The sequence below is a fragment of the Strongylocentrotus purpuratus genome, unplaced genomic scaffold (genome assembly GCF_000002235.5).
Source record: "Strongylocentrotus purpuratus isolate Spur 01 unplaced genomic scaffold, Spur_5.0 spur5_scaffold_2, whole genome shotgun sequence".
NCBI classification, from domain to species: Eukaryota; Metazoa; Echinodermata; class Echinoidea; order Camarodonta; family Strongylocentrotidae; genus Strongylocentrotus; species Strongylocentrotus purpuratus.
Genome location: NW_022145605.1, coordinates 31,034,856 through 31,062,617, shown reverse-complemented (window position 1 = coordinate 31,062,617; position 27,762 = coordinate 31,034,856). Strand labels below are relative to the sequence as shown.

General features: G+C 37.7%; 1 protein-coding gene across 2 annotated transcripts; it reads right to left on the bottom strand.

Annotated features, from left to right (window-relative positions):
• Window positions 1-6: 6 nt before the first annotated feature.
• LOC581517 (ataxin-2-like protein) lies at window positions 7-27,762 on the bottom strand. 2 transcript variants are annotated; one of them, XM_781510.5, is made up of 21 exons: window positions 27,460-27,762; window positions 20,783-20,849; window positions 19,889-19,945; window positions 18,235-18,306; window positions 16,998-17,154; window positions 15,952-16,091; window positions 14,950-15,038; window positions 14,087-14,323; window positions 13,011-13,355; window positions 12,204-12,364; window positions 11,369-11,491; window positions 10,899-10,942; window positions 10,049-10,353; window positions 9,384-9,456; window positions 8,580-8,760; window positions 7,021-7,253; window positions 6,318-6,438; window positions 5,257-5,582; window positions 4,345-4,792; window positions 3,864-3,946; window positions 7-3,390 (listed from the first exon to the last, which is right to left on the bottom strand). In XM_781510.5, the coding sequence occupies exons 1-20, from the start codon at window positions 27,507-27,509 to the stop codon at window positions 3,900-3,902; spliced, it is 3,276 nt and encodes a 1,091-aa protein (XP_786603.4). In that variant the 5' UTR covers window positions 27,510-27,762; the 3' UTR covers window positions 7-3,390; window positions 3,864-3,899. The 2 variants fall into 2 exon arrangements, with proteins under 2 accessions (XP_786603.4, XP_011672107.2); XM_011673805.2 differs by having other exon boundaries at window positions 8,580-8,757.

The following is a 27,762-nucleotide window of genomic DNA, read 5'->3' as shown; positions in this document are numbered from 1 at the left end:
GCAAAGTAAGTCTCAGCTTGTTTTATTCGGTAATATTTTCTTGAGAGTAAATCAACAGCTTCGATAAGCTCCATTCACATGCTCTTATTCTACTGATAATTCCAAGTTTTAAAAAAAATGAATAGAACCTTTTATTATATCAATCAAATCATCTTCTTTTTTCTTTGACCGACAGGTGCATAGATGAATTAAGCTAAAAAATGAAGATGGGAAGTGAAGTTACAACTTAAGGTTCGTAAATTCATCGTTGGCCAGGCTACACATGGATATGGGATGTACATTTCCTCTTGTATTTCAACGTTTACCTCAAAATGGATCCTTGTAAATTGTAATCATTATCTAAGAAACAGCACACCTCTGACTGATTGATTGGCAATAATTCACGGCCTTCTTGTACCGAGAACACTACATATGCATGGGGGGCTAATACTATTTAATAACTGTTACTGACGGGAATACATGTATTGTCTGTTTGCAGCCAGAAGGACATACAATTCAGAACACAGACTTAATGCCCTTCTGGCTCTGAACAGACGATATACTCAAGTCATATTTGATTTCGGAATAAAGCTCCAGTGAATACACAGCATTTCCTTTCATGGACAGATCAGTATAATTTTTTTTTTCTTTCTTTGCAGTCGAGTAATCTAATTTGTTATCCCCCTCCCACCTCACATCTGCTATGCATCACTAAAATTGATTGAATTCCTGCATGTTGTTGAAAGGTTTACTCTTGGAAATATTTAAAGAGACAGGAACAAATGCTGGAGAACATTGATACACATGGATAAATCATGAGTTTTCACCATATCTGTAGTCTTTTTAGGTTACTGGAGATTTGCAATTTAACAGAAATTCTCTCAATTTTCACAACAATATTTAGTCTACATTCACAATTAATTCATGAACATCTTGAATTTTTAGGTCTACAATCAACCTCAACATGCCATGGACCACCAAAACTATGTCTACATGGATTTTTGTCTTCTTCTTCTGAAATTGCTGTTTGAAAAAATGAAATATTCTTTTAGAGTTTGAGCCTCCTTTAATACTAATGTTTATTCTACTTTATTCTTGCTCTCATTATCTCTCTACTTAAGTGGGTGAGGATTTACAATACACAAAACCTTCTTCTGTGTGTGCCTTTACTTAGAAACAGAAAGTTACATCAACTCCAAAAAGAAATCCCAGTGCAAGGTACCAAGCACACCAGTCATGCAATAGATATAAGATTACCGCATCCTAATTGAAAACGTTACTTTACTGGGGGGGGGGGGATTTAAACCGAATGTTTAAAATTTACTATCTTGCATTAAGTATCATTAAAACTGTTATAAAAATATTGTAATTTCATTGAAAGATGCAGGATTCATATTTCCTTATTCACAATATAATTTTATCGCAAACCGTTACTGACATATCTTAATGAAGGTAAGGGTAGAGGTGTGAAGCAAATCAGTCAAGGAACATGCACAACACATGTCCCTTTCAAATAAACAAAATATAAACAAAATAGTAGAATGGCAGAAATAGGACAATTAATTACTCCAACGATACAAAACAAAACACATCAAATGTGGCCAACTACATATTTGACAAACACAAAATATGTGTGATCAAAATGCTATAGAGTATGGTCTTCCACATTTTTATTCCAAATTTTAACTTTCTATCATATCATGGCTTAGAACGTTCCAAACTGAACAAAATGAAATGAGACCAAGCTGAGACTGTACCGACCAACCCTACCCAAAAACGTCGAAACCCTTTGTGGTTTTCCTTTTTTATTATAGAAAGAATACTTCTTCTCATCTTCCTAGCCAACATTCCTCCTCTCCTGATCCCCGAGGAGCAATTGGGGGAGTTGTAATGCCATGTGCACTGCAGTAGTTCATCCCAAAGTGGGTTTTTTTTTTTTGTATTGCACTACTGGTGCCAGGCAGTACTTTATGGTTCACCCTCCTCACTTGTGCAAAGTTTGGTCTTTATCTCCACATATTTAGTGATATCTTATACAAACTAGGATTGAGCAGGCAAATGCTAATCATCATCGCTTCGCATACCCCTTTCCCCATTTGATATTATATCAGTGTTATTATCATCATCTCCCTGTATTAAATATTCTTTTATTTCCCTTTTTTTATTTTTAAAGAGTCAAATAGATTAGTATCAGATATATAATGACCCATTTACTTTGGTTGTGGTTACACAATGTTAATCTTCACTCACAACCTGAACAGCTACAATCGCAGCATAAAAACATTTTTATAATAACACTTCATCATTTTTGTATCTTTTTCATAAGTGTACTTTTGTAATCTCTGTATATATCTGTAATATCTGGGGATTGCATGCTATGATGTCAGATTATTCCCCAGATATATTTTCAGGTAATTTAAAATGCCAAAATAAATATGAAAGTTTTGTGAAATTTCATAATATTCCCCCAATACCATACCAATGCAAAAGGGAATGATCCTTCGTTTATAAATACAAGAACTTCAACTTTACGTCATAAAATTTCTCCACATATTTAGTGACATCTTATACAAACTTGGTAGAGATTAAAATGTATCACTTTGCATCATCCTCTTAAAAGATCTCCTCTCTTCATCCTTTACTATCATCACATATTTAAGAGGAAGGCCAATTTAAAAGCATTCTCGGTAAATGCATTGTTTGGCTAAAAGGTATCATATATATCGTTATAATCTTTGAAAACAGGTTATTTTTTTTTCCTTTTATCATAGTTTTTTTCTTTGCTCGTCTCCTCCTTCACCTGCAAGCACAGCCTCGAAGCAGAGTCTGGATGACTTTCGTCACCTCAACATCATCATCATCATGCAGTAAACTGCGTGTTCATTTAGCTTGCATTATGTTCAAATCTCATCCAATGCCTGTCATTTCTATCAAGTCAACTTTTAGCTGGTTGCAAGCAATCCCCGTCCTTTTTTAATGAAAACATAGGGTTCTGAAGAAGTTCTCCTCCATCGAGCTCGACTCCTTTAGTCCCGCTACACTAATCCATCCAGTACTTCTTGGCATCTCACTCATTCCATAGCGACAGACGCTACTTGGCACTCCAGTCGGCAAACTGATCACAATTAAATGTCCTGTGGCAGCAGCAGCACATCGGAATCCTGTTCCGATCACACGATGCTGTCACAATTGCTACAGTTCACTTCGCGAAACGTCCTGGAATGCACAGCAATGAATAGAGACCAAAGCAAAGACAAGATCCACGAGCCAGCAATCATTTTGTTTGCTCGACCGGTAGTCTCGAATCACGTACAAGCAGCAATGTCAGCTGTCATACTCAAGTTTCAAATGCAGCATTCTTTTTTACTTGTCACAACTTGAAATCCTGGATCAAGTTTTAAACTGCATTTTCTGGAGAAAAAGAAAAAAATAAACAGAAAGACACGGTCAAAACTCAGAATCAAATATATGCAAAAACAAATGGCGAGTATTCAACATATCAAAAATGCTGAAATGGGAGCAATGCAATTTCAAATATAATTTTTTTGATAGGATGAAATGGGTATTGCCTTTTTTCCTAGGATGTAAGTGACAGGTACACTTTTAGCAGTTACTTCATCTTATTTCTCAATGCTCTCCCCTGTATATTCAATTTTATACTCTTGATTTACTTCTAAACACTTTTTTCCTTTGCAGGCAAAATGGTTTAATAGAATAAAGAAATGGGGTATTTAACAAGCATGTATAAGGCACAATTCCCTCAAAAACAAATCTTATCTTAAAACTTTTCAGTACTTTCTTATATACTGATATATTTAGGACATGCAATGAATGGTGAGCAATAATACTTGATTTATGAACTTAGATTTGAACACATAACTTACATTGACTCGTTTCCATAAATAATGTCAAAAATCTCTTCAATTATTGGGCTGAAATTGTTGCACTTGAGCTTGTTGTATTTGACCTGGATATAGAGAAACAAGAGAGTATAGGGGGATATTTTCAACATTCATCACAATCCAAAATATACTTTAATGAGGTGAAATATCATGATACAAAACATAACATACATACATGTTATTTCTCGAATAACTCATTTGCTGCCAGAAAACATTAAAAATTGACAATAATAAATTAAAAACAAGCTTTTTTCTTTCTATGATACATACATTGTATGCCTATACAGCGATTCACATTAAGAATAAAATAACAATTGATTAAAATGACATTTAGTTTAGATGCATTTTTTGTCACTGGAAAACATTAAATCACTTCAAATATGGCAAACAAATATTTTATTGAAATATTTTTGATGATCAGTGGTAGAAGTTGGTTTGTTTGGGCGATGTTCTTTCTACTGACCTGGTGGCGTCTGCATGTACGGGCCTTGGACCGGGGATGAGAGTATCGACTGCTGACCATGCTGACCATGGATGTTGATGGGTAGACTCTGCTGACCGCCTCCCCCATGCTGACCCTGGGAGTTGGTAAGGAAGACTGGCTTGGGGTGTGGGTGCGGCGCCGAGTGCACGGGGGTCACGTTGGTGATGTTGGTCACCGCGTGGGGCGTGTGGGTGTACTGGTGGAGGACCGGCTGGGGGTGCGGGTGCGCGTGCATGGGTTGCATCATGTTCTGCTGCTGGTTGTGGTTGTTGGTGCCGTGGGGGGTGCCGCCGGTGCCGCCACCCTGCTGCTGGTTGACGGCGGCCATGGCAGCCATCATCTGATGGTTCTGCTGCTGCGGCTGACCCATGGCCTGCAGGTTTTGTGGATGGAATTGCTGATGTTGCTGCTGATGAGGCTGTTGTTGCTGCAAAAAACATATTGAGAAGTTTTGTTTGAAAGATAATGATTCCCACATTGATGTTTTATCTTTAGAAATGCTACCTCTTATGGTGAACTGTCGACTATTACACAGGAGATACTACTTGGATTACAAATCAAAATACAAATTTACAACAAAATCAAATTTACAAAACATGGACTTCAACAAAAGGAGAAATCTCATATTTATGGCAAATCATAATTTTTTTTCACAAATTGACTTGAATATGGTATAAGGGTTCTCTTCCACCTCCAACAAAGAAATAACCGTCTTTCGTCTTTGTACTAAGCTTTTTGCCAACATAACATGAAAAGCATTTTCTTTCTTCCACGATTACAAGGGACCAATAATGTACAAGCTGCTCGATGTAGCCTTGAAGTTGAACCCTTGTGATATAGGGTTCTGGTAGGTGGGGACATACTAGCAACAGGTATGAAAGCTGAACAAACCTGTTGGTTGGCCTGATGCATAGCTGCCGGATTGACGGGGCTTGGCGACGGCCTCCCCCCATGGGCGGGCTGAGGCTGCTGCATCACGTTGCCCTGGTTCTGCCCCTGAGGGGTGTGGGAGAGGGGAGGCGTGGTGTGCTGCTGGCTGTGGGGGTGCTGTTGATGGGACTGCTGATGGGGTTGATGGTGCTGGTATTGGACCGTGGGGTTCTGGTGATGCTGGGGCTGGGGCTGGGTGAACTGGTGGTAGGGGGTGGGCATCTGAGTAGGCGTCTGCTGCGAGATGGGGATGTTTCCAGAGTGCTGGAAATTATTCATACCAGCAGCTGTAAAAAGAAAAAGAAACAATTCCCAAGTCTTTAGAGTCGCGGACGTATAACAACTGCTGGATGGAAAGGTATATCTTGTAAACAATATCAAATAAACGGGACTATGCTCTACCTCCTTTGAGACATTCACTATGCATCCATATGGTAGTGATATTGATAATTTCACTGCCCAACTTCAATTTTCAAATGATGTAAATATACTGTTTCTTCTGGAAGTAAACCTTTTTTTCTTCTGCAAGCTAAAAAAGAAATACTAATGAATGAAACTAATCAAATGAATGCTTCAGTCTTTCCGGCCAAAGCTAAATGAAAGAAAAAGTAGGATGCAATACACTTTTTTTGATTCTGTAGTTTTTAAACTTTGGAACTAATGAGCAATTTGAGCAATTTGAGAAATAGTGATGACAATAATGATGTAAAAAACTTACATTTTCCACAATTTCTTTTGCTTAATAATAAATAATAATAATGATAATAATATTGGGTTCTAGAATAGCGCTCATGTCAGTCAGTAATAGTGTATTTATTTATTTATCTATTGATTTATTATTATCTTCCCCCCCCCCTTTTTTTTTGGGGGGGGGGGGAGGGGTGTTAACAACAAGTCTGGTTTAATGAATAGGATAAGGCATCAATCAGTGATAAAATTAATCCTTACCACAAGGACATAAGCTGTAGGTTCCCTAGATCCTTACCTACTAAAAAACAGGTATAATTAGGAATGCTACTTACGAATCATCTGTGGAAAGACCATGACCGGTTGTGCGTCCTGTGATAACTGATGCTGGTTATGACCCCCAGGTTGACCTGCTGCAACCATGTTCTGGGGGGTTGCTAACCTTGGACCCATCGCCTAGAAGAAGAAAAAAAATATCAACAAATAAGTGAAAGTCCACCACTCACAAGTTTGAGTTTAAAGCAAAGTGAGATCTTTCAATGCTTTTATGGCATGTATGGCATGTATGGCATGTAGCCATTTATCATAACAATTGTCTAGGATGATGCCAAATCTTTAAAGTGACTCTGTAATATTGTTGAAGTTTGATTAAAAACTGGGTAAATTTTGAATGATATGTTACTTATTGTTTTCCTTTTACTGTACTAACCCTCTAACATGCAACAAATTTTTCCAACCTTTTTCTAAGAAAATAAGACATAAGACAGGCTTTTAAAAATCTTTTAACGCTTAAATGACAGGAATGGTATATAGAGCCAATTTATTTTTTTTGTGACGATTTACATTCACCTCAAATTAAATTAAATGGTAATAATATAGTTGGGAGAATTTTGGAATCGATCAGATCAGTTTATCTTGATTTTTATCATAAATAATGGTCCGTTTTCACTCAAACTTAATCTTTAATTGTACGTCTAGCGTTGAAGTCACTACCTTAGCACCATTTTCTCTCATCTAAACAATGTTACCAAGTTTTACCTTCTGTTGATGGACGTTGTAGACGTACGCGTTTGGATTGTGACTTATGACCTGGGCGTGATTGATGGGTTGAGCACTGGACACGGGACCACCAGGGCCGGCCTGGTGCGTAGCAAAGGGTAGCATGGTGGGGACCGGGGCCACCAAGGGCTGGCCAGCAGCCATCGACACCGGTAAGATATGTTGAATGTCTTGATGATTGTGCGCTCTCATCTGTGGTAGATTTGTGGCACCTAAATTCAAGATTCAAGATATAAGATAATTTATTGTCTGATTTAAAAAATACAGAAATTGGTCCTCCACTGGCGAGTGACATACTTATACAAGCAACATAAACAATATGCATACATTTGAAGAAACAAAGAAAATATAAAAATAATAATAATAACAATAATAGCATAATAGCAATAACAAAACTGACATGTAAATTTGAGAACTGGCATCAGAAATTGAATCTCGACAATGCACAGAATGCATGAAATAAAATTGCTCTCAAATTATAATAATGATAATATTCTGGATTTATGAAATGCCTCTTACATCTACATGTATGATGTCTCTAAATGCTTTACAGATGTAATGTTTAAAATCAATGAATAAATTAGTTGCACTTTTCAAAGAAAATATCTTTGTCATAATGAGTAGGGGAAACCCCTGTGGATGAAAACACAGTAATTCCAAGAGAGACAAGGGTCATCGTGATTCACTTCATTTTCCCACTAGCATGTACAGGTTATACTGCATGAATTGCACATGCTAAGAATGTATAAGAGTTATACTAATACTCAAGAGTGAGACTCACAGTTCAAACTTGAATGTTAAAATTTGGGATAATTAATCTAAGAACAGGATTTGCACTTTGACCCTTTTAGAGTTAACCCCAAGTTTACAAAGCTCAATCAAACTTAATTATGAAACATAGTTTTGGGAAATTTTGAAAATTGGGTGGATAGAGATTCTTTACAACTTTGATATATTTGGATGCCCCTGTGGATGTATTATAAGCATTAGAAATTTTAGCCCCCTTAAACCCTTCTGCTTTCGATAAAAATTGAATATAAATATTTACCGGTGCTCCTGGTAAATTTTGATATATTTCAAAATCCGCCTACATCCGTACAATGATACAGTAGCTGCAACCATGAAAATCTCAGAATACGTAGTTGTGTTATATAATTTCCAAACAGGAATAGCTAAATGGTCGATTTTAGTCAAGAAACATTGTTTGATAGCTTAATTAATATCTTGACCTTGAGAGGGAGCTATACAACATAAAGAGTTTATTATTTAATAACTTAAGACTCGATTTCCACCGCGACAACTATCACTGACTATTGTAGGATCGCATATGCTTCCCATATGTTCATTTGAACCATATTCATGACCCCATACCAAAACTTTGTATTACCTTTAAGCTAAGAGTTTATGAAAGAAGATTATGTTCACATAATGATTTTAAGCCATACATAGGCCTTGGCAAACTAGTGTCCACTTCAAATGATCAAGTCAAGTCAATGAAACAATAATATAAATTAATAAAATTTGGTCCATAACGTTACCTTTCCTTGGTCCCACTCCCCTGAGTTGGGTGTAGTGTAAACCAGCTGGCGGGATTGATATCTGCTGGAAGATGGGTTGATTGAGCTGATGGGTATACTGGCCCGGAATGACCTGGGGTGCTGGGCTGGGCTGGGAGGGAGGGCGAGGAGGGGTAGGTGTCTTCTGCGGCTGCATCCTCTGCTGCAGGGAGGTAATGAGAAAGAAATATTTAAAAAATTTCAAGCTTGCTTGCTTGCATCAAAATAACGCTCTTTACTTTGTTTTGCATTGAACTCTATGCAAATTATGGGGGGCTCTTTTATGACTTTCAAGGGCTCTTTTTGGCGTTTCGGGGGCTAATTTGCCCAGAGCCCCTGTGTATTTTTTCTGTTTGATTTTTTTTTTTTAAATGTAAGAACGTGCTCTTCCTGAGACAAGATAACAGTATCTCTTGTTTTCAACACAACAAACGTGACATAGTCTTGCTTTGGATATAAAAATATCCTCTCTTTTTTTTTTTTTACTGTGAAATATATTCTGGTACTATTCATTAGAGGTGAAAGATATTTTCGATGGTGAATAAACCAAATGACCTAGAGACACTTAAAACCACTGCCATCACCTTAAAACCTTCATATAAACAATTGAATCCAAACACAACTATGGATAAATTATTCAAAAACAGACATACATGTACAACTTTCGGAAATCTTAAGCATTTGATCTATTTTTTTAATGAAATAATCCAGTTTCTTTTGTAGCTGGAACTATCTCTTGAAATAACACCCACACGAAAATGCAATAAAAAAAATAGCATCACTCACTGCAACTGGAACAAATGGTTTGGCCAATGGGTTGAATTCCTTTGCATTTGGATTGAGTGTCGACTTCTTGATCCTGTAATTTACACACATGTATAGATATTAGACTTAGATACCAAGTAAAATCATTGCACAGTCATCATCAACAATCCATTTGAAAGATTTTTTTTTTCTTTCAAATATCCACTCTCTCTCAGTTTATTGCAAGTTTCATTGAACACTTTCAGCCTTTATTTTAAGAATCGTTATCACGAATATCCACGATCCAGAAATTCTGGGGAAGATGATATATATATTCTGAGCTTTGATAGTACTAATGTCTAGCGCTAGAATAATGTTTAACTTCCCAAAAGTAATTGAAGAGTAATTTAAAATTTAATATCAAAACTTAGCTCTCGCAGGTACTATCTAAAACACCTGGGTAGACACAATGCATCGTCAAAGGACAATCTATTTTTGACCTTGAATAATACATCTGATCTACGCCTATATCATACATTGCATTCCTATGTACATTTTCATTATTATTATCATGCTTATTAAGTTATAAGTTGTTGATTTTCATTTCATGTAATGCATTTAGAAACTATGTGTATATTAAGTGTTATATATGTTAATTACAATCATTATTATTCTAATTATACACTAGACTAAGGAGATAGACTTACGCCTCTGCCTCTTTCTTCTCTTCTGCAGTCAGTGGCGTTGAAGTTGTTATTTTGTCCAATGTGGCAGTTGCAGCCACTGCTGAGGTGGCAGGCTTCTGTGTTGCGGCAACAACAGGGGCACCTGAGGAACTGCCAGGGGCAGGCGTCACAGGTTCACCCGATGTTGCTGATGGTGGTGGTGCAGCAGCTACAACACCGGCTTTGGGTTGTTGTTGTTGTTGCTCTTGAGGTGGTTGGTTTGGTGTGGTAGCCCCCTGAGTGTTGGTTTGTGCCGTGGGTGTTGCTGCCTTGTCCTTGTCTTGCAGCTGTTGGGAAATAAAATGATTCAGCTGAAGACCTTGTGCTCGTTTCTGTGTTGTTGTTTTTTGCACAATCGATTCGAGCTAACCTCTTAAAGATAGTCCTTTTTGCAGCCAACATCAAATTCTGTAGAACTTTGCAGGAATTATGAATATGTCATGTATGTCCTATCTGTGAAATTTAAACGTTAGCAGTGTCCTAATATTCAAATTATGCAAGGAAACCTGTTTACTTGCTAGACACTGTTGAGTGACTGACTGGCTTTTTTTCTTCTTTGGTAAGAACATACATAAAATGAGCTGTAAAGGGTACATGACAATTTTGTCTACACCATAATGGCCAAAATTAAACTGATTGAATCTTTGAGCAGCACAAAACGTACGACCATTTGGTACAATGGTCTGAAAATCAGACTATTACTTATTGACTTGGTAGCACTTAAGTCGATTCGACAACTAATAGTTGTTATTTTCCAAAATGAAGACATTTTCAAGCCCTCTTTTTTTATAGAGAAGTTCTAAATTAGTATAACGGTCCTTTGATTACTCACCATAAAATTATCTCCAAACTCCTTCAAATGTTCTATCGTTTGCTCTAAAATAAAAAAATAGCAAGCAGAAGGAAAACATCAAATTAGTGAATAGACAAATGCAAAGCAACCAAACCCCTACGCAGCTGTAAATTTGTTAGATAAGTTAGTAGCACTGAAGATGGATACGTGTATAAGAATGTGACTATATTCGTAAAGATTCCTTAAAATCCTTGTCTTAAGGTATGAAGAATGGTTAGAAAGTCATCACCTTCTTATTACCAATTCCACAAAGAAATAATACTTTTAATATACTTGTTTATTAAAATGATTATGTGCTTTTTCTATCATCATCTGCAATATATTTCAGGAAAAAAAAAGAGGTACCTATGGTTCAAAACAGTAGTAGTACCATGAAGACCTCGAAATAGGAAATTATTCCTACAGAATAGGGATGATGGGTAGTTACGTATAAGGGTAATACGACTCACTTTTACTTGAATCGTTAATGCTGGCCCTGGGACTCCTGTCCATGGGTGGAATAATCCTCTGAGCCTGAGATACTTCTGGTGTCTTCTTATCTACATCTTGAGGTCCAGCCCCTGTCTTATCAACTGAAGGTCACAACGAGAAAGGGGTAGTAGATGAATTCATTAGTTTCCATACCAGGGCTACGTCTTACAAAGAGTTGATAGCAATCGCAACTTACTTGCAATCGATATCAATCGCAACTTTGTACATAAGAGATAAGAGACTGCAAAGTTGCGATTGATTGGAGGACTTGCGATTGATTTGGATCAATCCTAAATCTTTGTAAGACGGGTACACACTACCAAAAAATAGTACAACTGTTTATAGCAGTTAAGTTCAGTGTTTGTAAAATGTAAAAGGACATTCATTCTCGGATAGCAAAACAAAATATGTTTAGAATCAACATGCCAGCTCTGTGTTATATTGAGAGTCACAGTGAGAGAATTGGTGATGCTAAAAGAGATGTTCAAAGAAATCAAGAAATAAAACTGTATAGTATTCCAGAATCAGCTACAAATTCTGCATTTTTATATGATGAGAAGAGTGATACTGCGTTAGAGTTAGAAAAAGTCCACCCGTCATATTATACTTAAAAAAGAGACTTTGCTCAGATTTCTAAAACTTTTTTTTTGTTAACTCTCACTAAAACCTTTATTTTTTAAACTCTCACAATCACCCCTGAAATACAGGCAACCAAAAACCTCTCACAGGGTTTTGGTTTCAGATAACATTCACTTTACAAATTAATTAACTATCGTTTCCTTCAAAGCATCTTTAAGAATGTAAGGTACTCACTATTAGACTGCTTATCAGCCGCGGCGGCCGGTATCGACGACGCTGGGGCTTGAGCAGTAGATTGCACTGGTGAGCGAATAATAGGATTGCTCATGTCAGGGACTGTCCGCCCCCTATTAGGGGGTATCCTCTGGGGGAGGGGCGGCTGCGTCCCTGGCGACCTGAACGAGTCAAGGAGAGGATAAAAGTCACCCGTAAAGAGAGAGAGAACTCTCAGATACAAACTACAAACTTTTTTTTAAAAGATGTACAATTACTGCTTCCATAGCCGACAGAAATTAGGTAGCTTTGAGGAAAGCGTTACAAAAATTGATGTTCATGTGTGGGTATATAATCGTTAGTGAAGTAGGCAAGTTGGCAACCACTACATAACACTGAGCCAACGGGTATTACGCTCATGTGCGTAAAAAGTTGTGCTGCCCTCTATGTACCGACCCATGAGCAAATTTAAATGTTCATAATTGACCAATGCAATTGTTGCTCAGGTATGTAAGTTACAATGTATGCAAATGTAAAGCCAAATAATGACTGCATGCCTTAAAACATCAAGTGCATCTGCTTCTTTTATTTGCATTCTGCAATATACTTTAGTAAATTACAACACTCTTTTGTAGCAATCCTCACTTGTCCAAAATGAGACAAACTTGTGCTCTTGTTGACCAAGCAAGAAACAAAACTTCCCTCTCAACTGCATGGATTCAGATTAGTCCCCCTCTCCCCTCTCTCCTCTCCCCCTCCCCCTCTCCCCCTCCCCCCCTCTCCCCCTCCCCCTCCCCCGGTCACCAACCGATTATCAAATCAACGTACCTTGGATTAGCACCCATATGAGATTGTTGAGGTGATTGCCGCATCTGCATGTTCATCTGCTGGTTAATGTGGTGTCCATGAGGGGGCGTCTGCACCCTCTGCTGCGGGGAGGGTAAGTTGTGTGGGGACGTCTGGTTGGCATAGGACTGCTGCTGCTGCTGGTGTGAGGGATGCATTTGAGGGGACTGCGCCCTGTTGCGGCCAGCCGCGCTGTTCAGGGGCAGTCCTCCAAGGGGTGGGGTGGCCCGCTGGTGGTTCCGATGGTGAACGGGGGGTCCTCCTCCGCTGCTGTTGGACGATGGGCCATCTTGCTTGTTTCTCAAGGCTGGAGGCACATACCTACCACTAGGAGATGAAAAAGAGAAATTGTTTGTTTAAAAAAAATGATTAAACTGTGGTGGTGGTTATTTTACCTGACTGCTAAGGAAGCAACAATGCTTGTTAGTAAGCAACCAGACGGCTTATGGCTTTAGGTCCTCTCTGAGGGACCTGGTAATGAGGATTAATGCCTTACCAAAAGGCACTAGCGCATTGACTTGGTGTCGAACCCGTGTCACCGGATTACGAGACCACTGCTCTACCGACTGAGCTATCGCGCCTCCACTGATCCATATATTGATTTGTATTTAGAAGCCAAATGATTAATCTGTCTCCAGACATTCGGAAAGTTTTGCAATGCCAGAAATACTATCTTTGTGAATGAGTGCATGAAACAAGTTGGAAAGGTTTCTGTGAACTACATTTCTTAAACTAAACCCTGTCGTATTGAAGGGAAAGGGAAAACATAAAAATGCCTCCTGTACATGGATGTACATGGATGTACATGGATGTAAATGGAAGATAAACAAGATACTTTCACCAAAAATTAGTAAAAAATTTCACTGAATAAATCAATAAAATTAAAGCACATCAGCCAGGAAATTGTTTAAACCTATGCACAGATTGCTTTGACATTACATAAAGTGTTGGTTGGGGGACCTACATTTCGCATCACCACATCCACTGTCTTCCTGTGGCTCGGTTTGTTGCAGAAATACCAGTGTATCTCCTAATTCTGTCTGTAACACAATACTCACGTATTAAGGCTCTCTGCATTACTGGAAGCACTAACAGGAGAAGGGGAAGAACTATGGCCAGACGGCTGGGAGTTCATCGGACGTACTACTGCACTAAATCGGTCTTCTTCCGTATGCTCTTGTTCCTTGCTGGTTCGCACCATGTAATCACTGGAACCCTCGATCTTCTTGGCCAGGCGATCAGCCCGTATAATCTTCCTCTGATAATCGTCCGTGTCTTTCGGATCTAATGGAGTTCTGTACCACAAAAAGAAATAATTATGTTTTAGGTGTTGGTACTTTTCAGCAGTCACGAGTGTATTTAAACCTATCTGCACTAGTTTGGCCAGGAGAGATTAGACCTCCCTGTATGGTCACTGACAGGTGGTTATCTCATCGAATCAGCTCTCTATTAACATAAGTTAAAAGGGACCATGGGGGACCAATGGTTACCGATTAGGCATAGTTTGCTACATAGAGGAAGCTACAAGTAGTGCAGTGGGGCTTTGAGGCTTCAGAGTGTAAGATCAGTAACTGGTAAATAAAAAGGGAAAAAGTATCACTCACGTGTAGAAATTCACCATAATACAGAATAGAAAAGAATAATTATGTTTTTCGGTGTTGGTACTTTTAAAGCCTATCTGCACTAGTTAGGCCAGGAGAGATTAGACCTCCCTGCACGGTCACCGACAGGTGGTTATCTCATCAAATCAGCTCTCAATTAACATAAGAAAAAGGGGACCACAGGGAACCAACGGGTACCAATTGGGCATTGTTTGCTATATAGAGGGCGCGAGTAGCTACAAGTAGTGCAGTGGGGATTTAAGGCTTCAGAGTGTAAGATCAGTAACTGGCAAATGAAAAGGGGAAGAAGTATCTCTCACGTGTAGTCGCCAAGATTGCTGTCGTATGATGATTTGACACCCATTTGTTCATTCCTCCTAAACATGTCTTCTGCGCTCCAACCATTAGCCTGAAAAATATACCAACAATGATGATAAACAAAAACATTTGAAACCTATGCATGGCAAACAGCAACACATACTATTCATAGTGTAATTTTAAAGTTAGATTCTTAGCTTGTTAATGTCAACAAATTTCAAGCAAATCATAAAGACAACATAAACACATTGATAAAGAGTACTTTGAGAAAACATAAAGTCAAGCTATTTGTGAAATCTTACAAACTTGCAAGGTATATGTACTCATATCAGCTCATTTACCTCATTGGAAATGAAAATTGGTTTGTATATCTTTGCTCCTTTTATCTATTTGAGGAGGGGGGGGGGGGGCTCCACTCAAACTCTTTTTCCTCAGGGGTCCGAATTGAAAATTTTAAAATCTGTATGCATGAGGCCTATATCAAGATTTTGAAGGGGGCAGACCTGACTTACGGTGGTAAGTCCCAGACGCATGTTAGTGTAGAGCATGGGGTGGTGGGGGGGGGGGGGGTCTTTTTTATTCAGTACAACAATACTGTTTGAGGGAACCATTCAGACACAATCAGTGCGTCTTGATAGGATATTGTGTGTGACTATGGTGAATCAAATCAAGTAGCTTTGTGAAAATTATATTATAATTATGGTTCGAAATCAAACAAATGTTCAGTATTTACTTGTCATAAACTCAATTAATCAGCCTCAATTTCTATTTGAAATATGAATATTTGTAACTTCAAATTTTTTGCTAGTATATAACTACATGGAATATGTAATAAGTTGTAATTTTTTTTACTGTGTATTATTTGTAATTGTCTACATATAAGTTTTGTTGAATTTTTTTTTTAGTCTGAGCTTGTAAAACTTACAATGTAATTTAGCTCTCTAGCTGCCATTTTGCAGTTGTTCTAATAAACTATGCTACTACTAATACTAGTACAAACTCACACTTCCTGCCGAGAGAGGGTCGTCTCCTAGACTTAGATCGGTCAGATTGCCATCAGTTTCAAAGGCCTCCAGCTCCCGTTCTGAAACCTGTCCATTCTGCTTCCTTGCTGATATCTCGGCATCAGTCTGGAAAGCATCGGCTATCGTGTGAGGAACAAGAGAGAGAGTGAGAAGGGGGAGGGGAGAGGAAGCAAGAGAGGGAGAGAAGGGGGAAGAGGAGGGGAGAGATAGAGAGAGTGCATTTAAATTTACTATACAACCTCATTGCTAGTGTTACAAACTGTAAATAATTATATAATATGAAATATGAGCATGGCATTATCAGTTGCAAGTCTTTAATACTACATGTCACTACATCCTCATCTCAAAATTGAACAACTTACACAAAGTTAATACCATTACTTTTTAATGGCATACCGAAAAGACAAATTAGTCATTTTTGTCTTCATAAAGCATTGTTATAAAATTGAAATTGAATCCCCTAGATATGATACACGTATCTATGATTACAGTTTATTCCTACCATGGTACAAGTATGATATTTATTATTCTGATAAATGCTATAGATAATGACAGAGAAACACAAACTCTTTCCTTATTACACAATGATTATCTCTCTTAATTATTCACTGGAGGACAAGTGAAAGTACTTTACACATTTTAGGTTACATTATCAGAGCCTTCAGAGGGGAAAGAAGAAAGTTCTGGGGGGTGTTTCACAAAGACTCGGATTTACTTTAAGTTTGCTTTCACCATTATGATCTTTAGATAATAATTATTGTAGTTTGTGGCCATGATTTGTACATCCTTTGAGAGACCAATGCCAGTCAATGGTGAGAGCAATCAGTGGCATGAATGGCCTGCCATAGTTGAGTCCAACTTAAAAGTCAATCTTCGTCTTTGTGAAACACTCCCCAGATACCTAACTTCAATGGAAAATGATGACATTTACAATAAAAAATACTTTTCAGGATACCCCTCTCTCTTTCTCTCTCTATCTCTCTCTCTCTCTCACTCTCTCTCTCTTGGAAGATGAAGAAACTAACCTCCTCTACTTGCGTATTCCATGTCAACATCTTTTATGTTGATGCACACGATGCTGGAGGATTTGAAGAGCATTTTGTCAGTGACTTGTTCAATCGTTGGAACCACGGTGTTATCACTAGAATCTACAGGATGGGCCAGGCGCAGCTCAACTTCGCCCTGAAAGAAACATTAATTGTCAATCATTAAAGGTTACTCTACATTTGCTACTCTCCACAAAAGGTGTTAAATGGGTTCCTGGTAGCATTAATTTGGTTGGCTTGGCATGCATGCATTTGTAAAATGGCTCCTAGGTGAAATACTCCCCAGGAAGCGGAGTGTGTGCACCATCTAAGTGCAAATTAGCAATCGAATCCAGTGACCGGAGTAATAATAATAATAAAAATATAAGCTACACTGTATAGAGTGTTTTTTGTTAAAACATTGGCTGAAACTCCACTGGGTTTTGCAGTGTAAATGCTCATTCTCAAACCACCAGTAAATTATTCAGGTATTAGGTCATGTGACTCTCCTGACATCTGGGCTAATTCATGTGCACAACTCAAAAGAAAATGCGAACAAATTATCAAACACCAACGTTTAAAAAAAAGTTTCCAATGGTGTAAATGCAGAGCTGCCAACCTTGTGCGACCAAAAAAAGGAATCATGATGGCAAAAAAAATGAATTTCAAGCAAAAAAAGGAATTCATGAAAATGAAACTTACAACCACGCGCGACACACTTCCAATGCAGAAATGTTCATTCCTCATGCTGTTTTTTCCATACAAGCAGGTTGTTTTGTTTTGGTTATTTTGGTATTATCGGCATTCATTCTTTTTGAGAATATTTTCCTCTTCAAGTTTGTTTTAAAATTAGTTTTCTATTAAATATGTGATCTAATCTCCATTTTAGGGCAGTTATTTGACGTGTGGTATGTAAAAAAAAAAAAAAAAAAAAAAAAAATTATAAAAAATTATTAAAAAATCGTATTTTATGAAGAAAAAACGTAATACTGTAATTTGGAGGACAAAACGGAGTAATTTCGGCAAAAATAGTATGGTTGGCAGCTCTGTAAATGTACTTTTAAAAAACATCAGTTTTTAAACATTTTTTTCTGCAGTGTAATGGGCCTAGTGAGAGTTCTCATGTCCAAATCCTACAATGAGAAACGACCTTTGAACCTTGAGTCTGATCTTCATTATCTTTGACACTCTGGGCCCTCGGGGTTAATAGGAATAAGGTCATTGACCTTGAACTTACTTGCGGGGAGAATGTAGACAGGATTCCCTCAAACTTTTTACCATTCTTGACCTGAAGCTCTGCTGTACAGCCCTGAAAGACAAAAAGAAAGACAAAAACAAAGAAAGGAAGAAAAGATAAAAAGAAGAAAGAATGTGAGTTACAACCAAATAAACAAACAAACAAAGAAAGAAAGCGAGAAAAAAAAAATACAGAAATGATGAAGAAAGAAAAAAAAAAAAAAAAAAAAAAAAAAGAGGAGAAAAAGAAAGAAATGAAAGAAAGAAATGAAAGAAGGAAAAAAAAAAAAGGAACAAAAAAAGAAAGGGGGAAAAAGCTATCAATAAGTAATTCCAGAGATAACTATCTGGGCATGTGAAGATAAAGTTCATAAACCCATACAGGCAATTGCTGGAAAAAGTGTTCATGAAAGTTACGTTATCAATAGACATTTATGCACGGACTGTACAATGTACATTATATGATACACAGATGGAAGTATTATCTTCAAGAGGGCAAACCAACAAAGGTACTGTATTACTGAAGCCCAACCACCACTTTAGCAGTGATTATTCTAAAATGCACAAAGTGGGACTTCTCCATGATGTTTAAAAGCTCTGTGGATATTTGGGGGTCATTTGTACATATGCTATTGTAAGTGGTGTATTGAAATCAGCTGTCATTCACCATCACATAATAGGATCGCTGCCAAGACAGCACATGAAGATGTAATTACAATCCTATCGTTTGGGATGATCTGATTCAGGCTACAGGACCAAGGTTACCAATTATAGTGAAACATGTCTTAGAGGCAAGCCACCTCTCCATAGAGGCCACCTGTCTATAGTGGTCACTTAACATGTACATTGTCTCCCGTGAAAAAAAAACATGCATTGTAAAACCTGTCTAGAAAGGCCACCTATGTACCATGGCCAGTTTTCATGTTTCCCTTGGATGGCCTTAAAGGCATCGTTTAACAATGTTAAATCTGAGATACACGGCCCTACGTGTATTCAGTGTCTGTGATATGGTGTAATATTGAAGCCCTAAAAAAATTGCGCTTCAAAATGATCAAGAAGTGCCTCAAAAAAGTAAAAATCTTTGAGTGACCGGTTTTACAATACTCGTTTACCCCAATAGACTGTAGTGTTATGAAAACCGTCAGGCGATCAGCTTGTAAAAGTCATGGGGTTCCTGACTGACCTAAAGGTTTATAATTATCACTGCATCATGAGCTAAATCCAGAATTTTGTTTCAGAATCTGAGACAAAGTTACCGGATCCCTTTAAAAGACAGATTTGACTGTGTTACAAATCAACTTGAATATGTATATTGTCCCATCCCATAGCAACAGAAATTGTCAGTTGGGCAATTCAAGTTATTCATCATTTGCCCATGTATGAATTTTAAGTGAATTTAGTACCTCAGCAAACAAGACTTACTTGTACGTGTACCTGTATTTGGGCAAGTACAAAAAATATTACTTTTGAAATCTTACCTCTATATCAACAAACTTTTAAAGAATTCAAAATCTTGTACACAAATGGGCATCAATCATTTATAAGACCTACAGAGGATCCAGTAATAAAGCAAAGGTATCCTCTTATCGTATTGGAAAACCCTCTGTAAAGATTATGATATATAAATATATTTTTTTTAAATCAATCATACTTACTTTTGCCACACTGGCCACATGGACAAAGTGTTGGTTGGCATATAAGCCTTGCAGACTCTGAAAAGAAATCAGTAAATATCTTAAAATTAGCAATGACATGCAGCCAATACATTACTCTCCAACTTATTGTTAAGCCATTTAAAAAAATGTACATGTTTAGCGTCCCCGCCCGCTACCTTTTTGGGGGCCGCCTCCAATTTTTTTTTTTTTTTTTTTTTTTGAAATTTTGAAGAAAAAAAATTTTGGAATTTTTTTTTTTAAAAGAAAAAAAAACACGAAAAACACTGCTAAAATGGATCTATTTCTGATTTAAAAAAAAAAAAAAAAAAGTCGGCGGCCATCTTGAAAAATAGCCCGACTGTCAGGAAAAATGTACCGAGCGGCCATTTTGAAAGAAAAAAAAAAAAAAAAAAAAAAAAGGCAAAACATGCGGGCCGCCATCTTGAATTATAATGCATGCCTCCAAATGACAAAATAATCCCAGCTATGCATTTTTTTAAAGCTTATCTGCCATAGTTTACAGGAGGGATTAAATCGCCCTGCAAGGTCACTGGACAGGTGGTTATCTCATCAACTCAGCTCTCAGTTAACATAAGAAAAAGAGGATCATGGGGGACCAATGGCCACCGATTTGGCATTGTTTGTTATATAGAGGGCGCAAGTAGCTACAAGTAGTGCAGTGGGCCTTTAAAGGCATTTGATAGACAAAAACTTGAACATTTTCAGCATTAAAATTTTTTTTAAATAATTCATTTAAATCATTTTTATTGATCGATTCACCGATCAGAAATTATTATCCGATCTCACCTGATCGGCTCAAGATCGGCCCCCGGTCCGATGATCGTTTACAGGCCTACATATACAGTAATGTACCATCACTACAATATTTCTTACCTTTAGAGACGTGGTAGGAGGGGATGCATTCTGCGGTACAGAAGTCCTGCCAGACCCCCGGCTTGCCCTGAATATACACACACAGGCAAAACAAATATTATGAATAAAACATGTAGACAAGAACAAAGAGTACACATGGAGATAAAGTCTTGTTAGCACCTAAAAAATATGTACAGTACAGTGTACAACATGTAATTCAAAATTGAATCAGAAAAAATTGACCTAGCTCCAAGTCTTTGGAAAATTTGCTTTAACTGTCCTTTTTATAAATCTTTAGATACATGTACACTGTAGCTCATACAGTCATAAAGTGTAATGGTCATGAATCAAAGTAGAGAATAGAAAATTAATTAATATATGTAATATACATAATGTGCATGTAAAGGAGCGCTAACAAACTTTGTTCAAATACAAGAATCAGGGAATAATTTTCCTGGTATCGCATCGCAATTTGCTATGCATTTTTGCATGACTGCTATACAAAATATCTTTTGTGTAGCAGTTTTCTTCCATAGAAATGTACAGAATTTCATTTCAAATATTTATCCATCGCCTGAAATTGCTAATCAAAAAATTTGAGGAAAATTATTCCCTGAAGAATACAGGAAATATGACGAAAATTATTTATAAATATTTATCACATGAAATTAAATAGATATTGCTTCAAGTTTCAAGGAAAATCCAACCATGTCTTGCTCTGAAGGTCTTCATAGGGATTAATATAATGGGGGAGGGGATATGTTTGTGAAAGATTTGAACAAAAACAGATTTGCAATTTAAAAAAAAGTTGTGAATAGTTTATTAGTTTTGGTTATATACAGAGTACTTGTTGTTTACATGAAGAGGAGGACTCTCATTTGCACCAACCAACAAAATGGCAAGAATAAAATTCTTGGAAATCCATTAGTACCAAGGAGAAATACTGTATAGTGTATAGGACAATTTACTATGGGTCATCTATCAAATAACAGCAATCATGAAATTGTTTAATAGCATGGAGTCTTTTCTAGACCTTTTTTTTTATAGACAAATTGTGATTTACTGTAGATTGTATATGCACAAGTACCTGTAGTCTAGACTTAGTGATATCCTTGATTTTTAACCCTGTAAACGATCATCGATCGGCCGCCGATACCGATCCGATCAGGGGTGATCGGATAATAATTTCCGATCGTCGATCAATTGAAATGATCGGAAAAAATTGGCAGAATGTTTTTTTTTAAATGACGAAAATTTTCAAGTTTTGGGCTATCAAATGCTCAAAAAAAATTCATGGCTGGAATTATTTTGTCATTTGGAGTTGTTGTAGACCATGTTTGTTGATATTTAGTGCCTTTTCATGACTTTGAAATTAATAATGTTGGTCTAAGAGCAGAGGCAAAACATGCGGGCCGCCATCTTGGATTATAATGTAGGTATTTTTTTTTTTTTAATGACAAAAATTTTCAAGTTTTTGGCTATCAAATGCTCAAAAAATATTAATGGCTGGGATTATTTTGTCATTTAGAGTTGTTGTAGACCAGGTTTGTTGATATTTACTGCCTTTTCATGACTTTGAAATTAATAATATTGGTCTAAGAGCAGGGCAAGACATGCGGGCCGCCATCTTGGATTATAATGCATATCTACATACTTACTAGGCGCCTAGCTGGCATAATAGAATCGATTCGCTGCTATTTGTACTGTGTTTTGTGTCACGATCTCTATTGGTCCTTCGAAACGAAATGGCAGCGCCCTGATCTCCCAGATCCTAATCAAATGATTGGTCATACGCGGTCACGTGTGATTCATTTACTGAGCCTATTGCACTCGTTTTCATGAAAAGGAGTGCAATATTTACCAGTATTATTGAACTCGTTTTCAGAGCGCGCAGTAGTGCGCGTAGAGGTTAGACCGCCTAATATTGCGTGCATGGGTCTATTCTTGCGCAGCACTATGCGTAAATGGGTTCATTTGTCAGCTATATACTGTACTGTAACGAAACAATCTTGAATTAATTCTTTTTACATAAAAAAAAAAGGATCTAGGAGTTTCGTTGTATAAAACAAATGATGCATGTTTTCATTTGTTTACTATACGATCTATCCGCCCTCGTTGAGGCTGTGTGTATCTATCACACTCAGCCTAACGGCTTCGTGCGATAGATACACACAGCCTCAACTTGAGTGTGGATAGATCGTATAATGAACTCATGCGCATGCATCATTTGTATAATATTCAGAGTTATTAACCATGATTTTAGGCCCGATATTTTTTCACTGCATAACAAATCACAAAATAGCGTAAGTTTTGCGATTTACTTCTTGAAAAATGAAAAGTTTTGAGGTGAAAGGGGTTTTCTGTGACTTTCCGTTCCAAATTGCATTTTCCGTTTCAAATGGTCATTTCCGTGAATTCCGTCCGTTTTTCCGTGATCGCTTAAAATCAGTGTCCCTACATTATCAGTTTATCACTCCTACAATCTTTCCTACAATCTTTCCAATAAGAAATTTCCACATTCTTGGTTAAATTGCTGTAGATTCTAGAACAGAGATTCTTGAACAAAAAGTCCTGCGGCAAACTCGGAAGATAGTTTGCAATGTTCACTGTTTGCAGGAATTAGTGATTATGAACACATTTTTAGAGAACTTAGACTACCGTAGTCTAGGATTGGTTTACATTTCTCTTCACACATGCAAAATTTGCAAATAGATGCCAATTAACGATTGGTGAAATTTAGCAACATCATATTTCATATTAGAATGTCTGATCGCATGCTGTTTGGTGTGCTAAAACCCTTCCCTTAGAAATTGAATTCTACGTGGATTATGCGCTCATGCAAAATTGATGAATGTTTTTATCACCAAATTGAGATTCAAACCTTTATTCTTTGTGATCCTGAAGGCGATACACGATAAATGAGGTGTCATATGAAAGAGCAGGTTTTTCTACTTTTGCCCCAAAAGGCGTCATATCGGAACTCTAAAAATATCTTGATCAAAACAGTGATTTGAATATTGGTTCCATAGTAGCTCTGAGATTTGTCACTTTTGAGAAATGATGCCCGAGCGATAAGTAGTTCTATTCATGTTAAGGAATACACAGTATCCGCTTATTTGTTTGCTAGCCCCAAGAGATCTCATATAATGACAGTTTGAAAATGCCCTTCCCCCCACTTTTCGGATCAGCTAACTGGGGAGGCGTGACTCCGCTCAGCCCAAACTCATGATGACAACGCGTACATGTAGAATCTGCACATGCATGTATTTCACGCTCGGTAGCTCCGTGGCACGAAATTAACCCTGTAAACGATCATCGGATCGGCCGCCGATACCGATCCGATCAGGATTGATCGGATAAAAAATTCAGATCGCCGATCAATTGAAATGATCGGGAAAAAAAATCGGCAGAATTTTTTTTTTTTTTTTTTTAAATGACGAAAATTTTCAAGTTTGGGCTATCAAATTGCTCAAAAAAATTAATGGCTGGAATTATTTTGTCATTTGGAGTTGTTGTAGACCATGTTTGTTGATATTTAGTGCCTTTTCATTACTTTGAAATTAGTAATGTTGGTCTAAGAGCAGAGGGAAAACATGCGGGCCGCCATCTTGGATTATGTAGGTATTTTTTTTTTTTTAATGACGAAAATTTTCAAGTTTTTGGCTATCAAATGCTTAAAAAAAATTCATGGCTGGGATTATTTTGTCATTTAGAGTTGTTGTAGACCATGTTTGTTGATATTTAGTGCCTTTTCATGACTTCGAAATTAATAATATTTGTCTAAGAGCAGGGGCAAAACATACGGGCCGTCATCTTGGATTATAATACATTATTTCCGACCGAAATTGAATTGAATTGAATTGAATTGAATTGAATTGAATTGAAAATCAGTAGGGGCGCTTGTCTGAGAATAAGGATCGTCTGCAGAAACGAAGATTGTCTTCTTAAACGCGGATAGTCTATGCGTCCCACAAAATAAGGATTGTCCGCATTTTCGCTGACATTAAAGGTACTAGTCTATGTCCCTTTTGCAGCCAACCTCAAATGCCGTAGAACTTTGCAGGAATTATGAATATGTCTTGTATGTCCCATCTGTGAAATGTAAAACGTTAGCAGTGTCATAATATTCAAATTATGCAAGGAAACCCGTTTACTTGCTTGACTTCACTGTCAGACACTATTGAGTGACCGACTGGCTTTTTTCTTCTTTGGTAATAACATACTGTACATGAAAAGAGTTGTAAAGGGTACATGAGCAATTGTCTATATCAATAACCCACTTCTTGTGATGACCAAGATTAAACTGATTGAATCTTTGCGCAGCATAAAACGTATGACCATTCGATGCAATTGTCTGAAAATCAAGACTATTACTTTTGGGCTCTATAGCCCTAAAGTCGATTTGACAACTAATAGTCGTTATTTTCCCACTTGAAGACATTTTCAAGCCCCACCTTATTTAGGGAAGTTCTTAATTAGTATTATCTTTCAAATGCAGTTGGAATTTAACTTTTTCATGTTTTTGGCCTGCAAATGGGACATAGTACCTTTAAAGGCAATTCTGATTTCCGTTCCACGTGTTGGTGATGCAAAAAAACGCGTTCAGCCAAAAAAATACACGGGGGCGGAGGGCGGATTCGCCCCGGAAAGACCATAAACAGCCCCCGAAATAGGCTCAAAATCCGATTTCGGGGGCGGCATCAAAAAGTGAAATGATCCCAAATCGCCCCCGTAACGATTACGAGCGGTCGCGCGCTCTCTTCTAGCTTCGTATTCATTGCGTGCATTTCTTGGTCCACGCGCTGAATCTCCGTGTAAAATTGTATAAACAAAAATCGGTCGTAAAAAAACTCGAACCATATTCCATACCTTACCTGACTTACCATGTCGCACGCAAGTACGCCAAAACACGTACATTTTCGCAGTTGCGAGAGATCGAGACGGAGCGTAGGGGTCGAGTTTTTGGCGGTCGATTTTGTTTTGGTAGAAGCTGAATCTAGACCATGAACCACTAAATAATCGCGAAACTGCAATCAATTTCCATCACGAATTCACGATTGCCGCAATTTTATAAAGTTTCCATAAATAGAGGTATGAAATTAAAGCCTATTTTGTGATATTCTCGCCATGTTTACGTAATTTTGATAATCATTTCTTAAAAGTAAAGAAAATCAGACAAAATCACCGTGACTGACACGCATTTGTACAATACAGTGCATTGCCGCTGTGCAGTGTGTGTGAGTGAAGATGGGCTAAAGCTCCAACACACCGGCAGCGCAGGCGTCCGGCAGCGCAGGCGTCCGACGCCTGCGGCGCCAGTGTTGAAGTTTCCTGCAGCTGCAGAGTGTGTGTGAGTTGGGCTGAGCTCAAGTCGAAGAGATTTGACACTTTGAAATTGTTATCTGTTGGTTTGCATCATTATTGGCGCGATTTCAATATAGTTTCGTGAATAGATTTACGAAACCTGAGCTTAGAATTAGTAAAAGTATTACTAATGTCTACGTTTTTAAACGACTGTCTGATTTTCTTGTGAAAATTTTACTTTGAAAAATGATTATCGAAATTCATGGCCAGAAATAGTCACAATCTAGGGTCTATTATGTTACAGTTCTTGCATCAAATCAATACATGAAAACTTAGTTATTGAACTAGAAAAAGGGGTTTCTTTTTTAATAGGCAATTATGAAGCAGGAAGCCCGAAACCTTAGCCTACTAAACAAATCTCAACAAACTGTAGGCCTATCCTTTTATGAATTAATGAAAAAGTAGCCCCAGAAAAAAGAGCCCCCGAATGGAAAAAAGAGCCCCCGAAAGTTGAAAATGTAGCCCCCGAAAATTTCCCCAAAATTTGAAATGGAGCCCCCGAAATGAAAAACTTAATTTTTTGCCTGAACGCGTTTATCACAATGATTTTCTTGATGCATTTCACATTGACTTTGTACAGAGACTTTCACGTTATGAGCGATAAATCCTCGGGAAGACGGACAACTTATCAAAGTATACAGTGAACTATCTGGGGGTATTTTATTACGCAGAATCCAAATTTTTTCCAGGCAGCGCGCAGATCAAGAACCTGAAAACCTGCAGAGCACTTAAGAAGAAAAAAGAAACCGCGGACGATCCTTATTATCTGGATGCTTTTTGTCCGCGTTATGTGGACAATCCTCATTCTCGAACCAGCGCCGCATAGATCTAGATGTACTGTCGTACCGACACTGTTTGGACAATGACAGTGCAGATGGAATGGTGGTTTCCTAATCCTATGATAAATGCCCAGATCATTCAGTTTGGTGCTTGGTACTTGGTGAAAGTGGAAAAAAACTAGATTTGGGCAATGGATCCATCATCCACCAACTATAGTCTCCCTGGCCGGGCCGGTTGTGCAAGTTGACACACACCCTCATCATTCATGCTCGCCGGTGCAGTGCCGTACCGGGGCCCACATGTATGCGCTTATCCATGCTCACTGCCATCTCTAGTGTCTTTTCATGAATTTCAGACTCGACCCTCACAGATCACATCACATTGACTTACAACGATCTGTTTACAAACAATCAGCGTGGCTAGTACGTTATTTTAGCACAGCAATAATAGTCGAATTCAATTTCATCTCCTTACAAATTTAACAAAGATCATTACAGTGTCTTACTTGTATCGTACAAATACACACTAATCGCAATTTGTAACGTTTTACTAACCTGCCGGTGCTCCTTTTAGCGACTTGTTCTCTAGGTCGCGGCCTATTCATGGTGATACCGGTAATCTAGCGCACGTACGCGGCTCTAATCTTTCAGGAGAAGGTATGATTCCGGAGAAACAAACGAAATCAGTCCCTCATATCGACAATTTTCCAATTGGTCAGGTGATATTGTTTACAATCCAACAATAATATTCCCAAAAGGATAAAGAGTCGACGTATAATATAGAAAATTGCCCTGAATTTCAGGTTCCACTGCGTGAAAGTTACTACGGCAGCTGGCGCACTAATTTCAAGTAGGATC